Here is a 14,403-nt window from a genome sequence, read left to right on the forward strand (position 1 = left end):
GCACGAACCCGCGTCCCCTGCATCGGCAGGCGGACTCTCAACCACTGCGCCACCAGGGAAGCCCCCAGGGAAAAGGCTTTTGAGACTAGATAACGTATGGCCAGATCCCAAGGGGTGACAAGAATCCTCCAGGTGGAAGAAAATTTGCAAAATCTCTGTTCTCCTTCTGGGTCCCTTTAGATTCTCCCTGGCCCAGAGCAGGGTGAGGCGCACAGGTGCCTGCGAGGGATAAGCCTGTGCGGGGTGTCCAGGTGGAGTGAGACGCTGGGCCCAGCATCCTCCAGCCAGCCCGAGGCCTTGCTCCTCCCTGCAGAGCTGGGGTAGAGCCGGGCTGTGGCCTTACCGAGCAGTCCCAGCCAGGTCCAGGACGGCAGCACGGGAGACCTCCGCAGAGATGTCCTCGGGCGGGCTGGCTGGCTCCAGCTTTGTGGGGTCTTTGGTAAACTTGTTCCCTGCGGGGAGAGCCGGGGAGGGGCAGGGCGGTCAAGGCAAAGGTTCTCCAGCCTCCTCTGCCTGCGGGGCACCCAGCAGGGGCCTCTGGGGGAAGCTCCTGGGGGCACCCCTCAGGTGTGGTCTGGCCTCTGTCCCTCCTTCTTGTGGCCTCCATGTCCAGCCAAGCCAGGAAGGGGTCCAGGGAGAGATGCCTCCCCTGGGATGAGGAATAAGGATGCTGGGGATCTCAGAGGATTAGACAGGAGGAAGAAGCCAGAAACGGCCGTCCTGCCTCAGGACAGGGGCTATGCTATTGGGGCTGAGGGAGCCCTTGGGAAAGGGACCGAGTCTCTCCCAAGGCTGTACCATGGGACCATTCTCTCATTTAGTTATCCCAGGAACCCAGAGGATGGTGCTCTTATCTTTTCACAGATGTGGAAACTGAGGCCCACATGACCATGTCCAAGGTCCCAAAGCTGGGGGGAGGTAGGGCCGGTATTGGGACTCAGATATGTTGCACCCCAAGATCCGTGCTCCCTTTGCTGCACCTGGCAGAGCCCGCCTCTTCCTCCTGAGAGGCAGGCCACCTACTGGTCATGGCCTGGGCACTTCGGTTTGCCTCTAGACCCCAGTGATCACTAGCTAGACTTCAGGGAGAAAACCAGAACCCACTTTATAGGACTGTTGAAAACTAAATTAAATTAAAATTAAATACGCTAACAGCTTAGGAGAGTAGCCATCACATGTTAGTATTCAGCAAATGTTAGCTTTATTATTCCCATGTCTGGAGGGGATGTGCTGACAGTCTGTCTGCGCCTGGGAGCTGGGGCCCCCGGATACAGAAGCCACACCCAGGCTCCCTCGGGTCCGGTGTGGTGACAGCTCAAGCACTCTTGGGGGCGTCAGCTTGGTGGCTTCAGAACAGACTAGACGGTACCCACACATACCTGTGAAAATTCGCTCATCGAACATCCTGGGGAGAGAGGAGAGATGGGCATGAGAGGGGAGCCGGCCTCCAGGTCTCCTCAGTGATGGTCACTCAAGTCCCACATGCGTGGCTGCAGACCTGGGCACCGGGCTGGCCTCACATGGGGGCAGAACAGCCAGATACCCCCAAACAACCAGACATCCCAGACCATTTCTCCACAGCCAGGGAAGGCACTGGCCAGCCCCTGTGGGGGTCCCGGAGGGTCTAACCTATTCATCTCAACAACCCAGGTTGGGGGACGGGGCTTCCTCCGGCCCTGAGCTCTCCTCGGCCACAGCTGGCGGATAACTCACACCCCTTTCCCACCAGGGCTCCGCAGCCTTTACCCACCACCACCTGTGTCTCAGCGACAGGCACGGGGTAGGCCCTGCTCCCAGGAAGCTCTCTGTCGATGGCACAAGCCAGGAGCGTCCCAGATCACAGCCTCACAGCGTGACATGTGGGACCCCTCAGGTGTGTCTCAGAAGCCAAGGGGGCCCAAGCAGGGAGGGGGTCAGGAAAGACTTCACGGAGTTGGGGATGGCGAGCCCAGGTGGAAGGGCTGAGAGGTTGTCCAGGTAAAGGCACAGGGAGGGCTGGCGGCTCCATCTGGCCGGCTGGAGGCGTCCTGTGGGAGGTGACCAGCCTTCAGTGCTGTGCCCAGGCATGTGGTCTCTACACCGTGGGCAACGGGGAGCCCCCAGGGGGCACGGCACCCTCAGATCACTCCATCATCACACAGAGGATGGCTTGGAGGGGGGAATGGCTAGGGGCCCAGGGGCCATTTGGGGACTCCTGAGTCATCCTGATAAGACACCTGGAATTCTTATTCCTGGAAAACGAGGATGGAGTAAAGGTCGGCGAGGGAGCTGGGATCACCTGGCCGCCTACCTGCAGGGCTGCTGTTCTTTCTGCTCTGCTCCCAGACCCCCCAGGGTGGCTCCCAGCGGGCTGGGGAGCCTCAGGCGGCTGGTCTGGGGGGCCTGCAGCAGAGCCTGCGTGCCATGAAGCGGATGGACAAGGGGACAGGGCTTTGGCCACTAAACTGGCACCCCCAGAGGCGACATGGGACAAATGAAGTCCCACTTGTCTGAGTCCAAATACAAGGGGGCCGACAGTGCCCAAGGCGGGCCCAGAGGGAAATTCAAACAGAGGCAAAAAGGTCAGTGACAGAAGGCAGAGCGTGGGTTACCAGGGCGGTGAGACCCCCAGCATGGTGTCCTGTTCTTATTCTGAGAGGCGCCAGGTTCCCCCACTGTTCCTGGAGGCTCACGCTCGTCTGGGTCCCCCAAGGCCGAGAAGCAGCCACAGGGAATAATTCTGGAGAAAACTGGCTTCCACTCTGAGGCACACTTCCTCAGCTCCACCCAGTGACCGGGAGGCTCCCAGCATTAACAGCAGGTTTTATTATTTATGGTTATATTTACTTATCAGGGAGCACGAGGGAGGGGGTGTGAGACCTTGGCCTGCAGTTCCTAGTGGAGTTGGCGGGCGGGGAGCGGGGAGACAGATAACAGGGAGAAAGTCTGATCTGACGTGGCTCCAATGCTGTGACAGACGCCCTCATGGGTTGCCCGGCCTGGAAGGCCCACCTGATGAGCACTGACCAAGGGTCGCTGTCGCACTCTGCAGAGTTCTAGGACCCCCTCCAGACACTTATCCCTCTGAAGTCCTCCCTTAGGTAGAACCGAGACATGTGAACTCAGAGCCTCTCGCTCTGGGCTTGTGTCCTGGGGGGAACCGGGGATTCAGGGGTCAGGGCTGGGCATAAGTGGGGACCCAGGGGCCAGGAAGCCCCCTTCCACTAATAACAAGACCCACAGGCCTTGTCGAGGGGCTTCTCGCTTTCGTCAGGAAAGCACCCTGACCTCCCCCCAACTGCAGACACCTGGGCTGGGGTGGAAACTCCCCCTCCTGGCTGCTTCCTAAGCTCTCTGTTCTCTGACTCCCTTCTGCTAGGACGATCGCAAATGTGATCTCAAATATCTCCCTGATGAGGCTGGGACGTGCAACAGTGAAAATGCACTGGGGCTCAGAAAGGAGCAGCCTCTGTTCTAAGCACCTTGCTCAAATCCATGTAGTCTCCCATCAGCACTATGAGGCCTGAACAATCATTAGCTGCATTTTATTTTATTTTATTCTTTAGCCACACGGTGCAGCATGTGGGATCTTAATTCCCCCACCAGGGATCGAACCCATGCCCCCTGCAGTGGCAGCGCAGAGCCCTAACCACTGGACCGCCAGGGAATTTGCCTCAATAGCAAGGAAAGTAAGGCAGAGCAGTTAAGTAACTTGCCCAAGGACACACAGCTGGAAAATGGCAGGGCCAGGATTCGAACCCGGGTTGTCAGCACTGATTAACTACTTCTCTATACGTGAAGGAGATGAGGTCAAGGGAGAAGACTCGTGTTCATTGAGCATCTATTCCATGCCAGGTATGTTATGTCTACCTCCTCATACTATGTTGAGAAAAACCTGAGGAATAGGGCCTCATTGTCCCTATTTTTACGAATGAGGAAACTGAGGCTCAGAAGAGAAGCGCTAGTCAAGGTTATCCCGCGGTGTGTGGCTTCAAGCCCAGTCTGCCTGACGCCAAGCCTCCTCCTCCAGGAAGCCCCACAGGCTTGCTGCTCAGATGCCATCGAGTCTACACCTGGAAACATGCTGTTTGATGCTCCCAGGACTCATCACAGGAGTGACCACCCCCCATGACTCGCGGTAGCCCCTGGGGGCAGATGGGGACTGTGCCTGCTGTTTCGTGAAGTCCTCAGTAGAGCTCAGTGAAGGGCTGGGCCTGCAGGAGGCGCCTGGCAAATACTAGTGAAGGATTAAACGACCTACAGTTTGGATAGAGGGAGATGAAGGTCAGCCACAGTGAGGACTCAAATACCACGGTCAGGAATGTAAGGGGTCACTGGGATGCCCTGCTGCTTTCTGCTCTCCTAGCCTCCTCCCTTGCTACCAGGAGTCAACTGAAGGAAAAGGACTTAGGCAGCAGCAAGAGAGACTTAAGCTAGACAAGAGGAGGCACCGCCTGACGAAGGCCGAATGATTTTGTTTTTGGCCCCGCCACGCCACTCGGTCTGCGGGATGTTAGTTCCCCAGCCAGGGATCGAACCCAGGCCCTCAGCAATGGAAGTGCACAGTCCTAACCACTGGGCCGCCAGGGAATTCCCTCGAAAGATTTCAAATTCACCTCCAGAATGATTTATCAAGTGGGACCCCTGGTAGGGGTTGAGAGGGCACAGAGGTGTCTCAGATGTGGTCCCACTGCTACCAGTGATCAGGGTGATGGGGGGCTGGTGGGGACGCGGATGGGGGCAAGAAGCCACCTGCTGCCGGAGGGGGAAATTCTTTCCGACTGAGGACAGGGGAGGGCTTCAAGACAGAATAGTGAGCCTTGAAAGACAGGACAGGTGGGAAGGAGGGCGGGGAGCAGCTCCAGGCAAAGGAAAGGGCTTCAGCGATGGCTGGAGGCAACAGGAGGGAAGGTGGAGCGGCTCTAAGCCGGGCACGGTGGCTGCTGACAGGCTGGAGTGTGGTACCCCAGGAGCCGCTACACCGGGGCTCACGGAGAGTGAGGGAGCGGTGAAGGGTTCTGAGCAGGAGTGCCCCACAGTCAGAGCTGGCTCTCAGAGTCACCTCCCTCGGTGGCAGTGAGGTGCCCGCCCAGCTCTCTGGCCACTCTCAGCCTCCTCTGCTGGCGGCCCCTCCTCATCCTGGCCCCAGCCTCTAACGTGGGGATCCCAGAGTCCATCTGAGAGCCCTCTCCACCTCTTCTCTTTTTCTTTTCTTTCTTTTTTTTTTTTTTTTTGGGCCACGCTGCATGGCTTGTGGGATCTTAGTTCCCTGACCAGGAATTGGACCCGAGCCCTCAGCAGGGAAGAGTGGAGTCCTAACCACTGGACCACCAGGGAACTGCCCCTCTCTTCTCTTCTCTATTTCTCTCCTGCCCGTGATCGCTTCCTGGCCCAAGCTGCCAACTCTCAGATTTTTATCTCTAACTCCCAGACCTCCCTCCCGAGCTTCTGACCTCTCAGCTGGGCTTCTGAAAACTCCATCTCCTGATCATCTCCAAGGTGAACTCACTCAGAAACATGGGGCTGATCCTTCCTCGCCACTCCCCTCCCCGCTTGTACGGTCCACTCACCAGCACACCCCGTCACCGCTCAGATTCCATCCCCAGCCCAGCCGCTCTCTCCCTGTGCCCCCACGCTGGCCTGGCCCACGGCGGCAGCAGCCTCCTCGCCAGTCTCTCCTGCCTTCCGCTCTCTAGGGTCCGTTCCCCCCCAGCAGCCAGGGGGCCCGGCAGACCCCACTCTGGCATCCAGCAACCCTGCAGAGGTCCTTCCCAAGGCTCAGAACAACTCCACGCTCTCAGGGTCAATCCCCACCCTCTTGCACCCCAGCCGTCGGGGCTGCTCACTGAGGTCAATTCTTCTGCCCAGACACTGCCCAGCTGGGTGCAGGCGGCCCTTCTCAACCTCCCAGCTCTGGCTTAACCAATGGGACCTTCTCTCAGAGGCCCCCGGACCACTCCAAACAGGTCTCCTCACCCCTACCCGCCCACCATTTTTCTCTCTCCTATTACCGTTTATTTCCTAAGCTCTAACAAGTTAGATGGCCCGAGCCCAAATCTGGACAAGCACTTTCATCCATCCGTCCATTTATTCCACAGATATGTACTGGCATCTCCCGCGTGCCAGGGACTGCTGTGGGTGCTGGGGGTTCAGCAACGAGCCACACAGTCCCTGTACAGTCTAGGGCAACAAACAAGCAAGCAGGCGCGTGGGTGCGTGCACACGCTGGGAGCACGCCCTCAGCGGGCTCCCAGAATGGATGCCCGGGAAGGGCCCGATGCAGGCAGTGCTGCTGGAGGCAGGGGGCTGGAGGGCATGGCCTCTGGCCCCCCTCCCTCTCTAACTACTTAGGAGGAAGCATCCCAGGAAGCCTGGCATTGCCTGGAGATGCCTGCTCGCTGGTGAGTCCGGCCAGCTGTGAGGACAAACCCCCTGTGGGAGTTGGGAGACAAGGCTCGGGGGTGGGTGGCAGCAGGCCGGGGAGAAGGGGCTGCAGTTCCAGAGTCCATAGTGCTCTGCCTTCTCCCACCCACCCGCACCTGCACCAGGGAAACTGGCCACCTGGGAGGACAGGAAAGGTGGACAAACTACCAGCAGGCAGGGTAGTCTGATGGGAGGTGCAGAAAGGGAGAGGCTGGCCCAGCCCCACCTGAGCTCAGGTGGGCTCCTCTCTGAAGGGAGGTAAGTCCAAAGGCCTCAGGTCTTCTTTAGTGGCAGGAAAACACCTCTAAGAACTTAGCCAGCGCCTACTCGGGTCAGGCACTGTGCCTCCATTTTTCCATTCAATACTCAAAAGAGGCCAGAAGGAGGAGGCCACGTAGCTGTCAGGTTACAGAACCCCTTCATTCCACTCCTGACCCGTTGCCTCCCCAGGGCCCTGCCTTGTGTCTTCTGCCCACCCCTTGCCCAGCCCTGCCCCCCTGCACCCCACCCCCTACCTCTTAATGACAAAGTGGATGCTGTGCCGCTCCTCCAGGATCCGCTTCAGCTTGGGGACCCCGTAGGTGCAGGGGCGCTTGAAGGGGATCTTGTCCGGGATGCCCACGATCTCCACAGCCTCCGGGTCGCAGGCGATCTTCCTGTAGGGGACGGGGACCATGTGGTCCAGGCCCAGGGCTTCCGCTGGAAGGGCAACGGCAAGGCTGAACGCGGGATGGAGGCTGCGGGACATGCAGGGCCCCAGGGCCTGGTCATCACCACCTCCCACCTCCCAGGCACCACTCTGGCCACTCAGCAGCCAGAGGGATCCTCCTGAAACACCAAATACATCACTACTCTCTTAAAAAATGCCCATAGCCTCCCCTCCCACTCAGCGATGGCCAAAGTCCTACAAGGCCCTACGTGACCAGGACCCCATCCCCTCTGGCCTTATCTCCATCTTTCACCCCTCTGCTTGCCCACCCCGGTCTCTCTGGCCTCCTTGTTGCTTCCCTAACACGCCAAGCACGCACTCATCCCAGGGCCTTTGCACCTGCTCTTCTGTCTACTCAGACACTCTCCTTCCAGATCACCATACCCTTCCCTCCCTCCCTCTCTCCATTCAAGCATCTGCTCAAATGTCACTTCACCAGCCTAAAACAGCCCCCTCCATCCCTCCCTAGCCCACCCTGCTTCGTTTTTCATCCCACATTTATCATAATCTGACGTTACAAACATATTCATCTGTGCGTTGGTTCACTGTCTGGAACCTAAACAGGGCAGGACACGTAGTAGCTGCTTCCTGCATATTTGGGAGTGAATGAGCGGCTAAGGGAAGCTTCCAGGCTGGAGGTGGACTCTTGGCAAGGTGCTGCTTCCAGTTGTACAGGTGTGCCCTTTCCTCCAGGGAGGGGCCCAGCGCTCTGTTCACTCGTCAGTGACGTGAGACGCCGCTGGAAGCTGACAGCTTTGTCAACAGCAGTGTGGACAGAACCCGAGATCAGGAAGTGGTTACTTGCTCTTTTCCTCCAAACCATTAGGTGCGGTCCTGTGCCATTTCAGTCGCTCATACACCCCAGCTCCTCCTTTTCATTCATTCACTCACCAAATACTTCTTGAGCACCTACTATGTGCTTGATGGTACTTTCACGGGGCCCCGAGGCCCGGGAGACAAGCTGAGCTGGGTGTCCACTTCACTCCTGCCTCTCCCAAGGGTCACTCCAACCTCTCCCAAGGGTTCCACATCTCCTCGCGGTTCCTCAGGCCCCTCCCCATCCTGGCCTGGCTCCTCGGGCCACACCAGGATTTTTCTGTGTCCTGACAAGTGCCAGCCCAGAGCCGGACCCCCTGCAGTCATGCCAGGACCGGGGCAGGGCAGAGTCGCCTGTCTGTGGCCCTCCCTGGGGCACCGCCAAGATTGTTTTTCTGTTGATGCGGCCCAGGTCTGCGCTGGAGGCTTTGGCAGCCAGATCCCACTGTGAAGTCACACTTAGCTCGTCGTCTAATTAAACCCTCACCATCTTAGCAGCTGCCAAACCATCTCTTCCCCCGAACCCCAGCATCACCAGCCACCCCCCAGCCCCAGCACTTGAGTGATGGGTTCTTGGGTTCTTCGAATCTACGTGAATCTACCTCCGCTCAGGTTCATCTGACTTGCTAGGCCTGTCTTTTCAGCCCAGGGCACAAAAGATCCAGCCCGCCCAGCCCCCAGCTGCTGGCCACTTGGAAGAGGAGGATGAAGCCGCCACGCACAATCCTTAGACCCTGGTGTAATCTCAACCTCCCCCCGGGGGACAGAGACACTGCGGCTTCCTCAAGGCTGGGGCTCCCCCCATATCTTTTCTGTTTCTTTTTCCCCCCTCTGTACCCGCAGCAACATCGCTGGCCCACTTGGCCCGGAGCTGGTAGCTGAAAGGGAGGAACCAGGGACAGGATCTGCTCGTCCTGGGTCTGCAGGACTGTTCAGGCTGCCAAACATCCCCACCCCTGCCACAGGATCCCCCAGTACTCACGGGGTGGGGGGCGGCGGGCGGCAGCTTCTCCCCAGGGCAGCTGAAGGGACAGCTCAGAGGGAGCTCTGGCCTGAGGAGGGGCAAGGCCTCAACCACTCCAAGCCCAACACTCCTCCTTGGATTTGGCCATGGTGGTGGGCCCAAGTGCTGACCTCTAGGAAAGGCTCAACATTCTGGAAACAGCCAGCATGCACAACAGGCTGGAAGACTGGCAGCTGTCATGCCCGCAGGGGTGGGGCAGAACCCACCCTATGTGGACAGAGCCAGCCCTCCCCAGCTCCCCTCTCCCTACTCCCCGTCCTGCTCACACCTGTCTAGGGAGGGAGGGGAGAAACTTGGGTACAGACAGCCCCCTGCAATACGGGGCCTCGCTCAGCCCCACCCCAACCAGGATGGCCCAGCCCACCAAGCCCACGTGACCAAGCCTCCCAGGCCCCAGGGTGGATCAAAGAACACCTCCTCCATGAAGCCTCCCCTGACTCGCCAAGCCTATCCAGAGACCTCACCTTCCTCTGAGCCATGCTCCCTTTCTGAGGACCCCACCCATGCGCGTTACTACGTACTAGAATGTACTACCGTACACCACTGAGTGTACGGCAGACCCACCTTCAGTCACTTGCTGAAGCACCTTGAGACCAGAGTTGGTCTGAGTGCCTGGCACAAGGTAGGGGGCTCAAAACGCGATTAGAGGGACTTCCCTGGTGGCGCAGTGGTTAAGAATCCGCCTGCCAATGCAGGGGACACGGGTTCGAGCCCTGGTCCGGGAAGATCCCACATGCTGCGGAGCAACTAAGCCCATGCGCCACAACTACTGAGCTCGCGTGCCTAGGGCCCCTGCTCCACAACAAGAGAAGCCACCACAGTGAGAAGCCCGCGCACCGCAAGGAAGAGTAGCCCCCGCTCGCCGCAACTAGAGAAAGCCTGCGCGCAGCAACGAAGACCCAACGCAGCCAAAAATAAATAAATTAAAAATAAAATTAAAAAAAGAAGGCCCAAGGCAGCCAAAAATAAATAAATTAATTAAAAAAAACCCAAAAACGCGATTAGAGGGCTGGAAACATCCCCCCACTCCTGGGAGGGGACGGGGCTGGAGGCTGAGCTCATCACCAATGGCCAGTGGTTAAATCAATCACACCTGCTTAATGCAACCTGTGTAAAAACTCTAACCGAAGGGGTTCAGAGAGCTTCCATGTGCCACGAGGCTGGTGCACCCTAGACTCCACGGGGACAGAAGCTCCTGTGCTCAAGACCCTTCCGGACCTTTCACCATGTACCTCTTCGTCTGGCTGTTCATCTGTATCCTTCGGAATCAACGAGTCAACAGAAGCAAAGTGCTTCCTCCCTCAGTTCTGTGAGCCATTATGGAAAACTGCCGAACCCGCGGAGGGGGGTCCTGGGAACCACGGGTGTGCAGCCATGTCGGATGGAAGTGTGGGTACCCTGGGGACCCACTGTTTGCGACTGGCATCTGAAGTGGGGTGCTGTCTTGGGGGACTGAGCCCTTAACCTGGGGAGGGGCCTGTGTAACTCCGGGGAGTTAGGGTCAGAATTGAATCGAGTTGTAGGGCCCCCAGCTGGTGTCCACAGAGAACTGGAGGGTTGCGTGGCGTGGAAAACCCACAGTTCTGCTGTCAGAAGGGTTGTGAGTAGAGAAAGAGGGTTTTTTGTAGCCAAGCAGGAGGGGAGGGAGGGCAGGGAGGGCAGTGAAGCCCTACCCCGGCAGGTCTGGTCTGGTCATGGTGAGAAGGCCAAGGTTAGGCAGGGAGACTGGCCATCTCCAGGGCATCCAGCAAGCGTCCGTGGACTCCCAGGGCACTGCTCTCCCCTGACCCGCACACGTAGGCGGCCCGGGACCCTCCTCTCTGTCCCTGCAGCTCTGGGTGGTGCCCCTCCCCCCAACCCCCTCCCTCGGTCCCATCGTGCAGAGGGCCTTCCCCAGAGAGGGGTCGCGCGATTCAGGTGGGGTTCAATGACATCACGCCTGCGTGCTGAGTGACCTGTGGGTGCCTGCATCATCTCCGCAGTGACCGAGAGCCACCCACCCTGGCCAGAGCCACGCTGCGTCTGACCATTGAGCGAGGCTTATAGACGGAGCGCGACAGAGGCTGAGCGAATAAGTGAGAGTGAGCGAGGACTGCTGAGGGAACAACGAGACCAGGTGTGGGAGGGCACTCGGGGGTCCCAGGAGCCAGAGTGGGAAGGGCTTACAGGCCCGTCTGCACCAGCCCCTGCCGTCTGGCCAACGAGTGGCCACACTTTGCACTTGGCTGAAGCTCTACCACATGGAGGGCACCCCTGCCCCAGTTACCACCTGTGTCTGTTGCCCAGAGTGCAGCGAGCCGACTCGCGCTCTGAGCTCAGCTCTGTCCTGGGTGCTGGGGGCACAGAGGGGCCAGTGCTGTCCTGGCCTTCACGGGGACAGATACAGACAAGGCGCATCAAGCGTGCGACATGGAACAGAGAGGAAACCATCAGAGCTTTAAGGGCTGAGTCTTGAAGAACGGGTAGGAGTCCGCCCGCAATACGTGCAAAGGGCACACTGGGCAGGGGGCACGGCACGGGCAAAGGTGAGGAGGCAGGAGACAGGGTGGTGCGTGGGGGACTTGCAGGCACAAGAGGCCAACAGCTGTTTTCCCGGATGGTCGCCACCGCCCCCCGCAAGCGGCCCGCCTCCCACAGGTGAGCCAAGGTCTGGGGCTTTGCCATCAGTCCCGCCCCCTGGAGAATCTGGAAGGGAAATATTGACACAACCACCCGCTACCCAGACAGGAGATGACATTTGCGTTGACGGCGCGTGCTGCCAGCATATGGCTCCCACCGTCATGTTGGGGAACACGAGTGATTGCCACATAATGAGATGCTCAGTGCGCTGCTGGGGCCACACCACGGGCCGCGCCTCCCACTCACCATATCTGCTGTTAAACAGGATCTGCACACACTCCCGGAGCGTGTTGATGTCCTCGGTTTCTTTTATGAAGGCGTCCCACTTCTCTATCAAAACACAGGAGGTACAAGTGAGGGCCCGTCGGAGCAGGGACCCCATGGCTTGGCTGCCTCTTGCCTCTCTGTCCACCCCCATGGCAGTAGATATTGTGCAGGCTCAGCCAGTCCATCCTGGGCCTCTCCTGAGTCTTGACCTTGAAAACCTAACCCTCATGCCTTGTGCACCCGGGGTCTCACCCAGCTTTGGCCCTGCTGGAGTCCCTCGAACCCTCAGCCCTGCTGGCCTCTCCCATAAAACCAAAGCCTCTGCTTCAATTTAATATTAGTAACTAGAGCGATCATTTGGTTCATTAAAATTATAAAAGGAACATCTTTAATTTATTAAGTACTTATCTGTGCTAAGTACTTAATATGTATAATAGCCTAGTTAATCCCTCAGGACAACGTGCGGAAATAGATATTATTCCCATTTTGCAGATGGGAAACCTGAGGCTCAGAGAGGCTGAGCAACTTGCCTGAGATCACCCAGCTAGCACCTGGTGAGATTCTATCTCTGCTTGTATCCCTTGCCCACCACGGCCTCCCACAATGCTGTTCTGCCTGGACATCCAGGTCCCCTCCCTGCCCGGGATGCAGCTTGTTTGTGGCAGTGGTGGTCTCCATTCTGATCCCAGGAAACTAGGTTTCTTAAAGAACCTTTCACTGAAGGTGAGGCTGAGACCTCCACAAGGCAAAGTTGCTGGAAAGTCTCACTACATCCCTTTTTGGTACAAATGAATCCCAAACCTCCTGGTTCTCTGTACTGTGTGGTACTTTTAAAATCTGTCTACATATTTTTTTGACCCTTGTTCCTTCATGAGGTGGAGTTTAATTCCTCTCTCTCCCTTGGGTATGAACTGGACCAAGTTCCTGACTTCTAATGGGTAGGATATGGCAGAAGTGACAGTGATTTGTGAGGCTGGGTCATAAAAGACGTGGTTCCTTCCTTACTCTCTCTCAGATCACTAGCTCCAGGAAACCAGTCACCACGTTGTGAGGACACTCAAGCAGCCCCGAAGAGGCCCAGGTAGTAAGGAATAGGTATCCTGCCAACAGCCACATGGGTGAGCTGGAAGTGGATCCTCCAGCCCCAATCGAGCCTTCAGATGATCACAGCCCCAGCTGACATCCTGAGAGATTCTGAGCCAGGACCACCCAGCTAAGCTGCTCCTGAATTCTGACCCACAGAAACCGTAAGGTATAAATGCTTGTCATTTTAAGCTACGTTTGGGGGCAATTTGGCATGCAGCAATATTTAACTATTATATATTGGCTTTACTCTGGTTTCACTCACAAGTCCCTTGTGTGGCGCTGTTCTTCCTTTCTCTCACAAAGACCCAGTGGACACACATCCATTTCAGTAATAAGCACCACCCCAGTCCTGGATCACCACTCTGGTCAGGGCGCTGCCACGGGCACTGTCCTACCTGACTTGTCATGGACGATGGAGAAGAGGATGCGCTTAGAGGCATGGACGTTCTGAATGAGAGGACCGCCAGGCCCAGTGGGCTTCTGTCCTGGACAAGGGAGCGGAAAGGTACAGGTTCCAGGTGGGCCCCAAGAGGGGGTCCCCAGATCTGGCCTGAGTGCGTGGGCTGGGGCTCTGGGGTAACAGTCTCCCCGACCAGGGAGAACCCAGGACTGAGCCCTGTGATCATGAACTCAAGGCAAGTTCCCTGACCAGAGGCCTGAGACATTCTTTAGCAGAGCGTGCTCTCCGAATGGCAGATCGCGGAGGGCAGGACGTCCCAGGTCACATTTTGCAGATGGGGACACTTGTTTGAGGCATTTAAGTCCCATCCTCCTGCTCAGCCCTCATGGCTGTGGAGGGGAGGGGGTGTCCTTTTTTCTCCTTCTCATAATAACAATAACAGTTAAGTATAACTTATAAGCACCTACTCTGTGCCAAGCACTGGACTCGGCGCTTTAATACAGAGGTTCTCAAACTTGAGCACCCGTTGGAAACACCTGGTGGACTCGTCAGTTTGCAGGCAGCTGGGGTTCACCCCGCCCCCAAAGTGCCAGCTTCAGCAGGGCTGTGGCTGGGCCTGAGAATGTGCATTTCTAACGTGCTCTGTCATTTCATCATGACAACAGCCCAGCGAGACAGGTACTGTTGGCATCTCCATTTTACAGATGAGGAAACTGAGGCTCAAAGAGGTAGAGATTTGCCCTGGGACACAAAGCCATTAAGTAGAGGTGCCAAAATATGGACACGGGTCTTTCTCATGCCCAGCTGTTCCTTTTCTTATGTTTCCAGTACCGCTAATCCACGCTGGGTGGAGGTAGTAGGTGCTCGTTAAATGCACGTACCTGATTAGCATGTCTACTCTCTCCCTCCATAGACTCCCCTGGGAGTCCTTTCCGGCATCTCTTGGTCCCAGGCCAAGGATACTGTTCACAGATGAGTGGGCAGAGGCCCGGGGTCTGACTGAGTCCGAGCTACCACGCCTTCTGTCCCGCCCCAGCTCCTCGCTCCGACGTGCCCCCTGCAGCCCTGAGCACCTCGACC

At 57.6% G+C, this 14,403-nt stretch overlaps 1 protein-coding gene across 12 annotated transcripts in view; it reads right to left on the minus strand.

The window, feature by feature from the left end:
- GTF2IRD1 (GTF2I repeat domain containing 1) overlaps nucleotides 1–14,403 on the minus strand; it is a 114,313-nt gene that overhangs the window by 56,342 nt on the left and 43,568 nt on the right. For all 12 annotated transcript variants that reach the window (XM_028483285.2, XM_055082106.1, XM_055082107.1 and 9 more), the window contains 5 exons: nucleotides 13,319–13,408; nucleotides 11,817–11,900; nucleotides 6,918–7,101; nucleotides 1,380–1,405; nucleotides 344–452 (listed from right to left, as the gene is read on the minus strand). In XM_028483285.2, the coding sequence (XP_028339086.1) occupies nucleotides 344–452; nucleotides 1,380–1,405; nucleotides 6,918–7,101; nucleotides 11,817–11,900; nucleotides 13,319–13,408 (493 nt within the window). The remainder of the gene's footprint in view (nucleotides 1–343; nucleotides 453–1,379; nucleotides 1,406–6,917; nucleotides 7,102–11,816; nucleotides 11,901–13,318; nucleotides 13,409–14,403) is intronic.

The sequence above is a fragment of the Physeter macrocephalus genome, unplaced genomic scaffold (genome assembly GCF_002837175.3).
Source record: "Physeter macrocephalus isolate SW-GA unplaced genomic scaffold, ASM283717v5 random_17, whole genome shotgun sequence".
NCBI lineage: Eukaryota > Metazoa > Chordata > Mammalia > Artiodactyla > Physeteridae > Physeter > Physeter macrocephalus.